The 14,360-nt window shown below is 40.1% G+C and overlaps 2 protein-coding genes across 4 annotated transcripts in view; one reads left to right on the top strand and one right to left on the bottom strand.

Moving 5' to 3' along the window:
• Positions 1 to 998, bottom strand: part of LOC134342587 (protein HIRA) — a 139,650-nt gene extending 138,652 nt beyond the window's left edge. For 2 of the 3 annotated variants that reach the window (XM_063040907.1, XM_063040905.1), the window contains exon 1: positions 867 to 998. In XM_063040907.1, the coding sequence (XP_062896977.1) occupies positions 867 to 903 (37 nt within the window). In that variant the 5' untranslated portion in view covers positions 904 to 998. The remainder of the gene's footprint in view (positions 1 to 866) is intronic. The other variant, XM_063040906.1, reaches the window with a different exon arrangement.
• Positions 999 to 2,190: 1,192 nt separating this feature from the next.
• mrpl40 (mitochondrial ribosomal protein L40) lies at positions 2,191 to 14,008 on the top strand. Its single transcript, XM_063040900.1, has 4 exons — positions 2,191 to 2,323; positions 5,028 to 5,111; positions 9,858 to 10,013; positions 13,556 to 14,008. The coding sequence occupies exons 1-4, from the start codon at positions 2,289 to 2,291 to the stop codon at positions 13,863 to 13,865; spliced, it is 585 nt and encodes a 194-aa protein (XP_062896970.1). The 5' UTR covers positions 2,191 to 2,288; the 3' UTR covers positions 13,866 to 14,008.
• The last annotated feature ends 352 nt before the right edge of the window (positions 14,009 to 14,360 follow it).

The raw sequence follows: 14,360 nt of genomic DNA, 5'->3' as shown, positions 1-14,360 counted from the left end.
CCCAATTTCACTCCACACCTGTTGAATTTCTGCTCACCAAAAGCTTTAAATACTTCTCTTGAACCTTGTGCAAGTAACTCTTGAGCTCTGCACTCCTTGTCATCTGCAAACCTTCCCAAGGTTTATTCTTCCATACATAACTGTTGTAAATCACCATATCCCAAAGGATGCTAAAGCCTGTCAGCATGCCTCACTAGGCTCAAGGACAGTTTCTCTCCCCTGATACAAGACTACTGAATGCACTTCTTGTATGTTAAAATGGACTCTTGACCGCACAATCTACCTCATGGTGGTCTTCCACCTTGTTGTTCACCGACACTGCATGTTCTCGATAATTGTAACGCTCTAGTTTGTTTTCTGTTATTGTTTTCCCCTTGTACTGTCTCGATGTGGTGAAATGATCCGTGTGGGTGACATACAAAAAAAAGTTTTCTACTGCACCGCGATACATGTGACAATAATACACCAATTCACAATTAATATTCCTTGAGATCCATCATTACACAAGTTGAGGCTCCTCTCCACTACTTTAATGTGTAAAACCCGATCAACTCTTAGAGACAATTGCCGTCACTCCTCATCCCATTGCTCGCCCTCATGTCCCTTCCCTAAGAATCCGAAGACCCCGCCGTCCACATTCCGCTTTCCATCCTTGCCTCCCACATCGCTATTTCAGCCCGGGATCTTGTCTCTGGCGCCATTCTTTGCACCCTCCCACAGGTGGATTCACTCGGTAGGTCCTGCACCTCCGAAATCGTACCGACTCCCTCCCATCCTCCCTCCAACTGACCATTCCCATTCCCAGCCCGCCCACCGGTCACTGCACAGCATCCCTCCTCATTCAGCCCGTCCCCGCACCCACTCACCATTGTGATGGACCCAAGCAGGTTTAAGTAGCTTCATGCTGGGCCGCGGGACCTGGGACTCACGCACGAGCCTCTCGGTCTCGGTGTCGGTGTCACTGTCCCAGGGCGGCCCGGCCTCTCACTCCGCTCCGCCGGAAGGGAGCAACACACTCAGCGCTCCCCACAAACCTCAGTGCCCCGAGCACAACGGCTCGGGAAAAATATCAAGGTCACCATAACCGTTCCGAGTATCAAATAAAACTCAAAAAGTTAGATTAGGTGTATAATTTTCAATGTAGTTGTAAAATATATACTGAGGCTTCCATATATTAAGGCTTAAGAAAAGACTTATAATCTCCATTCATTCATTGGGTTGCAACTTGTTCAGCGTTTAACAATACCTCAACCATCCCTACTACAGAGAAATATTCTATTAGTCACTGCTATATTCAAATAAACATTAGATCTACTATAAACTCAGAATATGTATGTACGGGATTAAGAAAGAAATAATGGCCGGATCATCTGGTTTAGTTGCTTACATTGGAAAACAAATAGATACTGTCTTTTTTTTCTCCGAAAAGTGTCTGGAAACTTTTAAGATCATCTGAAAAGTTTAATGCGTCATTGGAAAATATTTATTTCAAAAGTGCAGCATTTCTAAATGATGTCCAGTGTACATCTTGTGCTCAAGTCACTTAGTTGTTTTTAAAAGGTGAAATTAACTGATAAATAATTTGGTATCATATAAGCAGGTTCCATTATTGTTTGTAGGAACTGGCAAAAGACCCAGACAAATTATTCACTACAACAAATTACTAGATGTGAAAAAGAAAACAGTTATGCAAAGCAAATTCCTGTTGTATTTGGGAGACAAAACTAAATTAGGGTCATGACAGGGGGCCAGATGACATTAAAACAAAGGATAAACTTGTTTAGCACCATAATGTTTTACTTCACTTTGTCTTAGCATTCTATAAATACTTATTTAAACATTTCTTTATGAAAACTCGAACATACACGTTCAGTGCAAATCTATTGTTCAAGTTATCTGACAAGTTTTAATATAATGTTTTGGCGAAATCAAGTATCTAATTTATAAGGCTTTTCTATTTATTTCAAGACTGAACTTTAGGTGCTCTGACAACGAAAAGTATGCAATTAGATTGTAGTAGCTCCAGTTGCATGCTTCATAATGATTTTAATATCCTTTAAGAATTTAGAGTAAATGTTCAATTGTAAACAGACTACTGCTGCCGATATTCTGAGGTCCTTGATTTTGTAGGTTGGGAACAACTGTCATGAATTGTGTATCCGAGTCGGATATTATTATGTGGGGAGAAGTGGCTGGTGGTGGTGCAGCGCATAAGTGGCTCGGGTAATGCGGACTGGTTGGAGAAAGGCGCTGTGACGGCGTGAAGGACTCAAGGTGCCCCGGTTAACATGGCATGGTCGGCCCAGCCATTCCTCGGCTTGATGTGAGTATTATAAGAGTGGAGGGGCCATAACTGGTGGCGTCCAGCCTGAGGGAGGCAGAGGCGGTGGTGGTGTACGGCCCCGGGGAGCGGCGGCGGCACCCAGCCGTGTGAGTGGACGTAGGGCGATATTAATCTCCTGGACACGTTTATTTCTACTAACAGGAAAATCATCACAATACGCCTCGAGACAGCGGACTCCCAATAGATAAATAAAGGTCTTGCATTTATATAAACCAAAGCGTCGGGGGAATCTGAATTCGACCAAGTGAATCCATGGAGGAGTATACTTGAAGGACCAAACGTGTGCATGATACAACTTTATCAAAGAAGGTTAACGCGAATCCAAAGACATTTTATAAGTGCATTAGGGGGAGAGAAGGGAGGTTATTAGACAGAATAGTGGAGCTGCAGGAAGTGGTTGATGAATATTTCTCCTTTTAGCCATGGAGCCAAGGATGTTAGATAGTTAATGGAATGCTCTGGCGATATCTGCAGCACGGCAGAGGAGGTGCTGAATGTCTTAAAAGTTATTAGGGTGGTTAAATCTCAGGGGCTTGGTCGGGTATATCCAAGTACACTCGAAAGCTAGAGAAGAAAATGTGGGATCCTTGATTGATATATGCTCACCATCGTCAGTGACAGTTAAAGTGCCAGGAGACTGGAGGGTGGCTAAGGCTCTGCCTTTATTGAAGATCTGCAAAGGAAAAACCCTGGACCAGTCAGCCAAACATCTGTGGTAGGTAAGTTACTGGAGGGGATTCCGAGGGATACGTTTTATGTGCATTTGGAAAGACGAGAGGTGAATAAGATAGTCAGCAAGGCTTTGTATGTGGGAGATTATGTGTCCTAAGCTTCAGTTTCCTAATAAATCTCCTTACTCTCACCTGAAATGTGCGCTAGTCATTGATCCTCCAACCCAGTGGGAAAAATATGCATTCATTCTATCTCTGCCGCTCATGAGTTTATACATCTCTTTCAGGTCACCCTTCCTTCTCCTACTCCCTCAGGAATAAAGTCCAGACCTGCTGAAACTCTCTCCATAACCCAGTCCTGGTCCCGTGAGCCCTGACAACACACTTGTAAATTTCCTCTGTACTCTCTTAGCAGTCTAATGGCATCATTTCTGTGGTAAGGTGATCAAAACTGAACACTGTATTCCAGATGTAACCTCACCAATATCTTGTACAACAGCAACGTAACCACCCATTTCTAGCACTCCGACTGATGAAGTCCAGTATGCTAAAAGCCTTGTTCACCACCCTGTGAAACCGCTTTTGAGAAACCATGTCGTCCTATTAAGTCTCTCTGTTCTACAACACTCCTGGGCCCTACTATTCACTGTGGAAATCTTACCCTGATTTGCCTTCCCAAAATACCTAGCAGTGATCTGAATTAAACTCCATTCACCATTCCCCAGCCCTCTTGCCCAACTGATCAAGATCCCTCTGTCATTCCTGATAACCCCCTGATAGCACCTATTTTGCTATCATCTGCATATCTGCTGACCATGTCTTGTATGTTCTCATCCAAATCACTGCTACAGATGAAAAATAGCAATATGCAGAACCGTATCAAAGGCCTTACTGGGATTCCAAATAGACTACATCTACTGACTTGCCCACTTTGACCTTCTTCGTTATTTTTTTCAAAAAACACTATTTGGGAGTGAGCTGCAGAGTAAGTGATTGAGACAGGTACATTAACCACATTTAAAAGGAACTCAGACGGGTACATGGATAGGAATGGTTTAGAGTGATATACAGTAGGTCAAACATTAGCAAATCAGTCTACCTTAGATGGGAATTTTGGTAGGCGAGGCCCAATTGAGCCGAATGGCCTGTTTCAGGGCTATATGACAATGACTCCCAAAAGGCATTGTCACAAACAACTGTCTGTGATGGGCACCTATAAGTTAGGAAACACAGTAACCAAATTCGTGTTAATTGTAATACCAAACATTCTGTCGTTAATCCTATTGGTCAGTGAATGAACATTGTTGGGTGTTGTGTGGTGAGTTTTTGTGAGATCCTCAGCATTCTCTGCCCAAAAGACAGGGGAGGCTTATTAATTGTGTATATTCAAGAGGTGGTTTGATTTTCTACTTAAATATTTGTTAAGGGAATCCGGGTATTAGCACTGAAAAGAGTGAAATATTCTCAATGATTTTAATGGATCATGGAGTAGGCATGAGAGACTAAATGACCCGTTTGTACTTCCATTTATTTATGTTCTTATCTTCGTATGAGAACAGATTTATGGACTGCATCTGTTGCTCACAATATGACTCTCCTAACAGTGCAGCACTCCACTCCACTAATATCAGACTAGGTTATGGGTTCAGGAAGCAATTTGAAGTCAACACTGGTAACTGATGAAATTCTGATCTTGACTTTGGATTGACTCGAAGAATGCACGATTTTGCTACAAGGAGATACCATCCTTTGATGGGATGTGAAGGAGGTAGTCCCAATCGGACAGAAATCTCACTTCACCCTGCTGGACGTGAGATCATTATTGCAAGCGGAAAACAGGCTGTTTGAATTGGCATTGTCTGTGTGCATTTCCTGAAAGCAATGTTCTTTCCAGAATTTCTCACAGCTGACGTTTTTCTGTCATTTTTAGAGTCTGAGATATAGGAAGCTGTTCTGAAAGGAGTTGACTTTGTTAAGGCAACATTACCAATCTTGAGAATTTTCTCTTCCAGTCCTCGTGCATTGTCGAATGCTTTGGTTCGAGGCAGCCACTGGCATACATCCCTGCTGGCACTCAGAGAATCTTTGCCCACAAGGTACAGTATACAGTACGGGCTTCTGTCCTTTCTAAGTAACTGCCTGAATTTGTATCGGAAAATAGTCCACTCAGTGCTTTCTCATGGATCAGACTCTCTGCTGTTGGTAATTTATGTGAAAATCCTTGCAAGTGCCTTACCTGAAGTCCGTCTAGCCCTGGGTTCACTTATTTGCAGACAAATATTATAGGAATGTGATTGGCATATATCTGCAGTTATTATAAAATAAAATGAAGTGCAATGTAGGATAAATATTACATTATAGTGAAAATAAACACAAAGGTAAAGCTGGAAATCTGAACCAAAGGGAAAACTTGTTTAAAAGTAAAAGAAGTGCAACAAGCCAGATAGCATTTGTGGACCAGAACAAGAGGAGAATGTTCAAACGAAAATCAAAACGAAAACTGCACAGTCTGGAAATCTAAAATAAAACAAGAAATGCTAAAAATACCCATTGAGTCAGGCTGCATCAATGGGAAGAGAAAAGAGTTATCATTTCAGAATCCTTCCTCAGAATGTTAATCTATTGGGCTCCATCTCTTCAGATCCTTTTCAATGGAATTCAAATTGAGAGAGAGAGATCAAAGGAAAAATGTAACAGATGTTTCATTAATACAAAATAAGAATTAAGTTTTTTACGTATACTGTCTACTAAATAATACTCAGTATAAGACTCCTTTCCCAAAATATCACTACATTAGGTCACCTGTGTCATTTGTTGCCGGGTAGAGCTCCATCACGTTCAAGCATTGACCATCTTCCCAGCCTGGTAAAGCATGTAAAATAGAACCAGCTGTGAAGTTATTAAGTTAGGAGAAAATACTCCACGAGAGGCAAGTCCAAAAATTGCTAAATTCTCATTTATTTTTCTCTTCCTTCTGTTTCATTAATTTAAAATTTTTGACTATATTTTCCTTCTGTTTCATTAATTTACAATTTTTGACTAAATTGTACTCTTGTCTTAGTGTTCACTCCTTCTCTGGCTAAATACTCCATAGATTTTGATTCAGCATCATTAGATATTTTGGCATATATCCTTTATCCTTGTTTATCCCTTCAAGAAACTGATCCTTTCTGAAGTTTTTAAATACATCCATAATCCTATCCCAAACCTTTTGTCTGTTGGGTTAGTGAGATGTTTAACTCAAGCATAAGTGTCAGTGTGATAAGCATGGAAGTGGCTGTGCTACGAGCAATCTAGAATCATGTGAAATACCTGAGGAACACTATTCCTGACTGTACCAGTGAATTAAAACTCATCACATTGGAGATCATGAATCTTTCCCCTCGTGTGTCTACCACGCACTACCTCGATCTACACTGGCAAAATTGCTAGGAAAATCAAATGGGAGAAGTTCAAAGTAAGTTTATTATCAATTTTATGACACAATTTTTTTTGCAGGTATTTACAGGGGGGTAAAAAGAAATACAATGGAATTTAAATTAAAACTATACATTAGCAGACAAAGTCTGACATCCCTCCCTCCCTATAGACGGAAACACCAATGTGCAAAAGAAGACGAATTACGCAAATAAAAAATTACTGAGAATGTAAGTTGTAAAGAGTCTTTGACAGTGTGTCTGTAGGTCATAGTGGTCGTAGGAGGTCAGAGTGGTGGTGAAAGAAGTTATCCACGTCGCTTCAGGAGCACATTCGTTGTAAGGTAATAACAGTCCCTGACCTGTGTTGTGGGATCTGAGGCTCCTGTACCTTCTTCCTGATGAGAACCTACAATGAACTGGACCGTATCCACTACCTTCTTGTAGGATTTTCCGTTCAAGGACATTGGTGTTTCCATACCAGGCTGTGATGCAACCAGTCCATATACTCTCCACCACACAACCATAGCAGCTTGTCAAAGTATTAAATGTCGTGCCAAATCTTTGCAAACTTCCAAAGAAGTAGAGGCACTGTTGTGCTTTCTTCATAATTGTATTTATGTGCTGGGCCCAGGACAGGTCTGCTGAAATGATAACACCAAGAAATTTAAAGTTTTTGACCCTCTCCACCTTTGATCACCCAATAAGGACTGGCTCATGGACCTCTGGTTTGGTCCTCCTCCTGGTCAATAATCAGCTCCTTGGCCTTGCTGACATTGAGTGAGAATTTTGCTGTTGTAGTGCCACTCAGCCAGGTTTTCAATCTCCCTGTTGAGATGCATCCAGAGATCACTAATATTGTTAGGTTATGCACCATGAATGCTAGGGTCTTGGGGAATATTGAGGGCCTTGTACAAGTCCATAGATCCTTGAAGACGACAACACAGGTAGACAACATGGTTAGGAAGGCATACAGGATACTGGCCTTCACTTATCATGGCCCTGAATATACCAGTAGGGAGGTTTTCTTTTTATAAAACCCAGGTCGGACCTCGGCTGGAGGTCTGGATGCAATTCTGTTCGCATCTTATGGTAAGGACAGATAGTGCTGAAGAGGGTGCAGAAAAGATTCACCAGGGTACTGCATTGGTTGGAGCAATTGAGTCATGGGGAGAGACTGGGGAAGCTAAGTCTGCTGTCCCTGGAGTAGAGGAGGTTGAGAGGGGACATACTGAGATGTATGAAATTAGAGAGGCATAGATAGGGCTACATTTCTCCATATCAGAGCTAGATAAAACAAGAGGACCTAGATTTGGGGTAGGGGAAGAAATGCAGAGTAAATATGAGGGGAGATTGTTGACCCAGAGTGTAGTAAGTACCGAGAATGCACTATCTGAGAGTGGTTGAAGCTAGGAAAATGACAGCATTTAAGAAGTCCAGGAGTCAAGAGTCATGCCCAGAGTGGCATGCACAAACATTTTATTGGCACGCAACATGCAGTGCTGCCTCAAGATTCTTTAAATCCAACCCATAATAAAAATACCTTTACTGCCAAATTAAGATTCACTGTGTTCAGGTCATTTGGAGAAACTATAAAATACATAAAGTATACAGATAGCGTAACATGAGACAAACTGAATTTGGAAGGTTGCAGTAGAATTACATGAATAGTTTTGAAATGCAATTGATTGATTTACAAGCAGCTCAATTTGTCAACTTAAGGACTGAAGTGGAGAATATTGAAAGAGATTGGTAAGCACTAGATCAAAATTGAAAAATCCAAAAATTTGTCAACTTAAGGACTGAAGTGGAGAATATTGAAAGAGATTGGTAAGCACTAGATCAAAATTGAAAAATCCAGACAATGGGGTTCTGAAACTCTGGAATTTAATTCCTGAAACTTTTAACTGCCTGAAAAATCTTCCAATGGCAATATTAACTGCATTGCCATCAAAGTATTCATGTCAATCAGTGTTTTCAGTGATGAACAGGGTCAAGTCTAATTATAGGAATAGACTTAGTGATGAAACTAATCCCACATACATAGCTCTCAAAACAGTCAAATACGATCCATATATAAAATATTTGGCACCATCAGTGCAGCTACAAAAGTCTCACTGAGAAAGGAAAGGAAAGTTTATTTTCCTTTCCTTCGGGGGTTCCCAACTTTTTTTTATGCCATGGACCAATATATCATTAAGCAAGCATGGACCCCAGGCTTGGAAACCTCTGCTTTGATCTTTTATGAGTATCCACCAAAGTTTATAATTTCACATTCTAATTTCTTATGTATGAGGTAGAATAACAACACTATATAGAAATGTTATTTTTCAATTCTTATTAAAAGATTAAAATTAATAATTTTGAACAGGTTTTGGAGGATGCAATCGTTGAGAGTATTGCATGAAGGTGTCAGCACTGACTTTGTTTATTTACTGTCATTTAAAGAACACTTTAGCGAAAAATGAATGAATTCCTTTATCGATAACTGTTAGGAACCAATACACAGTTTTATAGTTATGCGGTACTGGTAGTGTTCTAATTTGTTCTGTATTTCATGTGAATACACAATTTGTTACTCAGTTTGTCTTTTCTACACATTTTTAACTATTTCCATGAAACTTCAACTAATTGGGGCAGCTTAATTAAGCTAAAATGTACTGGTTCTGAAGTGTTCCAGTTAACTGGAATCTACTGTGTATGCTTGTTTATATAAAACTTTTCATTTTTCTGTAATTGCCTGCAAGACAATGAATCTCGGGGTAGTATACATTTTTTTTGTGTGTGTGTTTACTTTGATAATAATTTAACTGACTTGGTGATCATTTTAATTAGTTTTAAAAATATAATACAATGCTGCAAATCTAATAATGTTACAGCCCAATAAACAAAGCTTATCATTATCTTTGAGCCTGATCTGCTTGTGCTGTGTGAGCCAAATAAAAGTTGTCGATCTCTGGAAAGAACATATCAACTAATCTAGCCACTTTGCAGCAACTGTTCATACCTTCAGAGGTCAGAAAGAGAGAATATATGGATGAACTAAATTATTCGATTAAATTTTTAGAATAGGAAACAGTTAAGTAATGAGGCTGATGTAACTCAGTGCACGTCCAACAAATTTATTGACATCTGTAATCAAAACCCTTGCATCGAATTGTGTTATATTATTTTGGTTCAAAATGAACGTCAGAGATTTCCTCAAGGCTTAATTCCAACATTGATTACCGTTTCTGCTAGGTCAGGGAGTAAACCTGATCAAACGTGTTCATCATCACTGGATTTCTCCTTTGCTAGAGTGGCTACAGTAGAAACTAGGAGCAGGTCTCCTCGCCATCATGTTGACAGCAAGAGGAGGTTGGGGAATGAAGATGCGGACAAAATTAATCCGCTTACTCAATTTGCAGGGGCTAATTTATTTTGCAGAGCTGAGCCTAAGAAAAAGAAAAAAGTGGATCCCAGAAGAGAGCAGGCGGTGAGAGACCGCTTGAGAAAGAAATTGAAGAAATTGGAACGGGTCCCACCAGAGCTGATCCCAATTGAAGACTTTGTCTCTCTCACAAAGTTCTTTGAAGAGTCCAGGTTTGTGTGGTCTGAGATACTAAATTTCAGGTGGAAATATATACTTTTCTATTGCTTTATTTCTTTCTGTTATGAGATTTCTTTGCAATTATTGCCACTAAGAGTTTATTTTCCAGCCGGACTTTACTTTCATGTTATGGAACTGCCTTGGTGTCATCATCATTATTTATCTTCCATCAAGTGGTTAAAAGGCCCCAGATGCAACCTGGAAATGGTAATTGCCTCAGCTAAAGGTGCGGGAAAAGGAAGTTATGGCAAGATATGAGGTGTAACCCAAATGTACAGAAGTAGTGAACACAGGTGAAGAAAGCAGAGTATATCTAAAAAAAAATTAAACTAATATATTCTTCAGGAAGCTAAGATATTGATTATTTTTCTATTAAGCTTGTAACAAGGGGAAGGTGTAAATCTGGTGTGCCAGATTTCAGTCAACCAAAGGCTCTTTGAGCATCAATAAATGAATTAGAAGCAAGAAGGAGTTATTAGCCCTTGAAGCAGAGACCAACATTCAATATGGCTTACAGTTTCAAGAAAAGTTTGTGAACCCTTTGCAATTACCTGGTTTTCAGACCACATTTTACTCACAAAATGTGGTCTGATCTTCATCTAAGTCACAATAATACCTAATACACAATCTACCTAAACTAATAATACACAAACATTTCATGTATTTATTGAACACATTGTTTAATCATCCACAGTCCAGGCTAGAAAGTATATATAAACTCTTGCATTTAATAACCGGTAGAACCTCCTTTAGCAGCAATAACCACCAAAAGTTTTCTGTTGCTGCTGATCAACGAGGAGAAATTTTAGACATTCAAAACTCCATTCAAAACTGTTTCAGTTCATCAATATTTCTGTGATACCTTGCATGAACAGCCCTCCACAGCATTTCAATTGGGTTAAGCTCTGGACTCTGATTTGGCCATTCCAAAACACTATTTTTCTTCTTTTTAACCATTCTATTGTTGATTTACTCTTCTCTTTTGAATCACTGTCTTGTTGCATCAACCAACTTCTATTAAGCTTCAGGCGACAGACTACTACCCTGACATTCTCCTATAAAATGTCTTGATACAATATTGAATTCATTGTTCCCTCAACAATTGCAAGCTGTCCAGGCCCTGAGGCAGCAAAGCAGCCCCAAACTATGATGCTCCTTCCACCATGCTCCACAGTTTGGATGAGGTTTTGGTGTTGGTGTGCATTTCTGCCAACGAGTTCAACTTTTATCTATCTGTCCACAGAATATTATCCAATTTGGATTGTAAAGCATCCAGATGGTTTTTTTGCAAACATGAAATGTGTTGCAATTACATAAAAGTGGCGTCACCGGTAGATAGGGTCGTAAAGAGAGCTTTTGGTACATTGGCCTTTATTAATCAAAGTATTGAGTATAAGAGCTGGAATGTTATGATGAGGTTGTATAAGGCATTGGTGAGGCCAGATCTGGAGTATTGTGTTCAGTTTTGGTCACCAAATTACAGGAAGGTTGAATAAGGTTGAAAGAGTGCAGAGAAGGTTTACAAGGATGTTGCCGGGACTTGAGAAACTCAGTTACAGAGAAAGGTTGAATAGGTTAGGACTTTATTCCCTGGAGCGTAGAAGAATGAGGGGAGATTTGATAGAGGTATATAAAATTATGATGGGTATAGATAGAGTGAATGCAAGCAGGCTTTTTCCACTGAGGCAAGGGGAGGAAAAAACCAGAGGACATGGGATAAGGGTGAGCAGGGGAAAGTTTAAAGGGAACATTGGGGGGGCTTCTTCACACAGAGAGTGGTGGGAGTATGGAATGAGCTGCCAGAGGTGGTGATAAATGCGGGTTCTTTTTTAACATTTAAGAATAAATTGGACAGATACATGGATGAGAGGTGTATGGAGGGAGATGGTCCGTATGCAGGTCAGTGGGACTAGGCAGAAAATGGTTCGGCACAGCCAAGAAGGGCCAAAAGGCCTGTTTCTGTGCTGTAGTTTTTCTATGGTTTCTACTTTTTTTTTTAGAGAGCGGTGGTGTCCTTCCATGAACACCATTCTTGTTCAATGTTTTTCTTAAAGGGTCCACCTGAACAGAGACTTTAGCAAGTGCTAGAGATTTCTGCAGGTCTTTTGGTGTTACCCTTGGGTTCTTCCCACTTCCTTCAGCATTGCACGTTGTGCTCTTGGTGTGATCTTTGCAGGATGCCCACTCCCTGGGAGAGTAACAACAGAACTGAATTTCCTCCATTTGTAGCTAATTTCTCTTACTGTGGACTGATGAACACTCAGGTCTTTAGAAATGCTTTTGTAGTTTTTTCCAGCTTCATGCATCTCTACAATTCTTCTAAGGTCTTCTGAAAGTTGTTCTGCTCGAGGCATGGTGTACAGAAACAGATCTTTCTTGAGAAAGGCAGCTGTCAGTAACCTGACTTTGTGTGTCTTTTATAGAACATGGCACTTCTACACCCCACACCTCCAATCTCATTTCATTGATTGAAACAGCTGACTCCAAATAGCTTTTGTAGAAGGCATTACCCCAGAGGTACTTTTTTGAACCTAGATTGTGATTGTTTAAATGGTGCATTCAGTATTGACGAGAAGTACACACGAAAAAAATCTGCAGATGCTGGAAATTCAAGCAACACACACAAAATGCTGGTGGAACGCAGCAGGCCAGGCAGCTGCTACCTGGCTTGCTGCGTTCCACCAGCATTTTGTGTGTGTTGCTTGACGAGAAGTACAATTGTTTGTCATTAATTTAGGCAGATTGTGTTTGTCTATTGTTGTGACTTGGGTGAAGATAAGATGACATTTATGTAACCCCGTTGCTAACAGATTTTGTTGTAATTTTCTGAATGCTGTTTATGGGAGATGGCTGTACACAAATTGACTATACCTTGCAATGTCCCACTGTCACAAAGATCCACAGATTATCCTTTATTTTGTTCTTCTTTCAATTAAAACTTTGAAACAAGATTCCAAATTACTCCCAAGTTTTAAAGTAGTAAGTTCTGGCAAAGTCCTTTAATTAATATCATTGAAGATTAACTAACTACTCATACATTTATCATTTAAGTGAATAAAATTCCCTAAACATAGTGTGAAGCATCCGGTTATCAGTTGAAGTATGACACAGCTGGTAAATCCAATACCTGCCAGAAAGTTCAGCTCTGATCTTTCTTGCTGTCACTGTGAGTTTATATATTCTTGTAGTGACCCCAGTACAATTTCCTTTCACGTGCCAAAGATGTGTAGTTTGTATGTCACTCATCCATTGAATTTGCCCACACAGTGTTGTTGAGTGGTAGAATCTTGGGTGCTGATCGGACTGTGGGGATAATGGATGTGGATTACGGGTGGATCAGTGTAGAGACGTGATTGATGGTTAGCCTGTACCTGGTGGGCTGAAGAGCCTGTTTTTGTGCTGTTTCTGATTATTCTGTGACAACCTCCAGCGCAGATACTGAAAACATCATCTCAGGCCAGAAAGTGGAGGGCTAACCTTGTTTACTAATGATGGCCACTTGAACAGCCTGAATAACATTATTTATGTTACCTAGAGTTCGAGACCCACCCAAATTGACGGAGGAAGAGAGTGAGCGGCGAGCACTTCTGATGAAGGAATGGTCACGATATAAGCAGAAGGAACATGAAAAGGAAGAGGAAATGATGCAGTCCATGATAGACGCACAGCACGAAGCTCTACAAGAACTGCGACTTGAATCGGAGGACTTGTACCAGGCTGCTATTAAACGGGATCAAGGACTTTTTCCATTGGAATTACCAGGATGTAGTTACACTCCTCCTATAGCTGACTATCAAGCACCTGATGGAAAATACAGAGATACTACCAAAGTTTATACCCAGTGATGTGTATCAGAACCCTTTATTTTCCACTTGTCCTTTCAAACTGATTTTGCTAAATAAAGTAAATATTGTCATAAAGTTTATATAATACTGCAGTATTTATGGAAGATTTGAGTCGCAAGTTTTCAGAAAAGTTGCCATCTCCTTGAACACTTATCAGTGCTCTTTGAAAACTGTGGTAAAAATATATGTAGAAATTAACAATAGTATTGTTAATTGACTACCTAACTAAAGAGAAAATGGGGGATATCCCCCATTTGGAAATCTCAAAATAAAAGCATAAAAGTACTACAAACACTTAGATCAGGTGACATTGGTGGAAAGAGAAACAACTAACACCTTCAGGTTGAAGATCCTTCAGAGGGAGGGAGAGAGAGAGAGAGAAAAAAAACGAGCTGGTTTTACGCTGCAGAAAAGGTAGGGGTGAGAGGGGTAGGACATACATACCACAGCAAATTCATTGCTATGACGCAAATATATAGGTTGTCCAGTTGGGGG

Source organism: Mobula hypostoma, chromosome 2, assembly GCF_963921235.1.
Source record: "Mobula hypostoma chromosome 2, sMobHyp1.1, whole genome shotgun sequence".
Lineage (NCBI taxonomy): Eukaryota > Metazoa > Chordata > Chondrichthyes > Myliobatiformes > Myliobatidae > Mobula > Mobula hypostoma.
Note: the sequence above shows the minus strand (reverse complement) of the source record. Positions and strands in the feature narration are given on the sequence as shown.

Excerpts from the sequence above, each read along its gene's own strand:
- mrpl40 (XM_063040900.1), top strand. The coding sequence starts at position 2,289 with ATGGCATGGTCGGCCCAGCCATTCCTCGGCTTGAT. Across the intron at positions 2,324-5,027 it reads CAGCCATTCCTCGGCTTGAT|TCCTCGTGCATTGTCGAATG; the intron begins GTGAGTATTATA and ends TTTCTCTTCCAG. Across the intron at positions 10,014-13,555 it reads AAGTTCTTTGAAGAGTCCAG|AGTTCGAGACCCACCCAAAT; the intron begins GTTTGTGTGGTC and ends TATGTTACCTAG.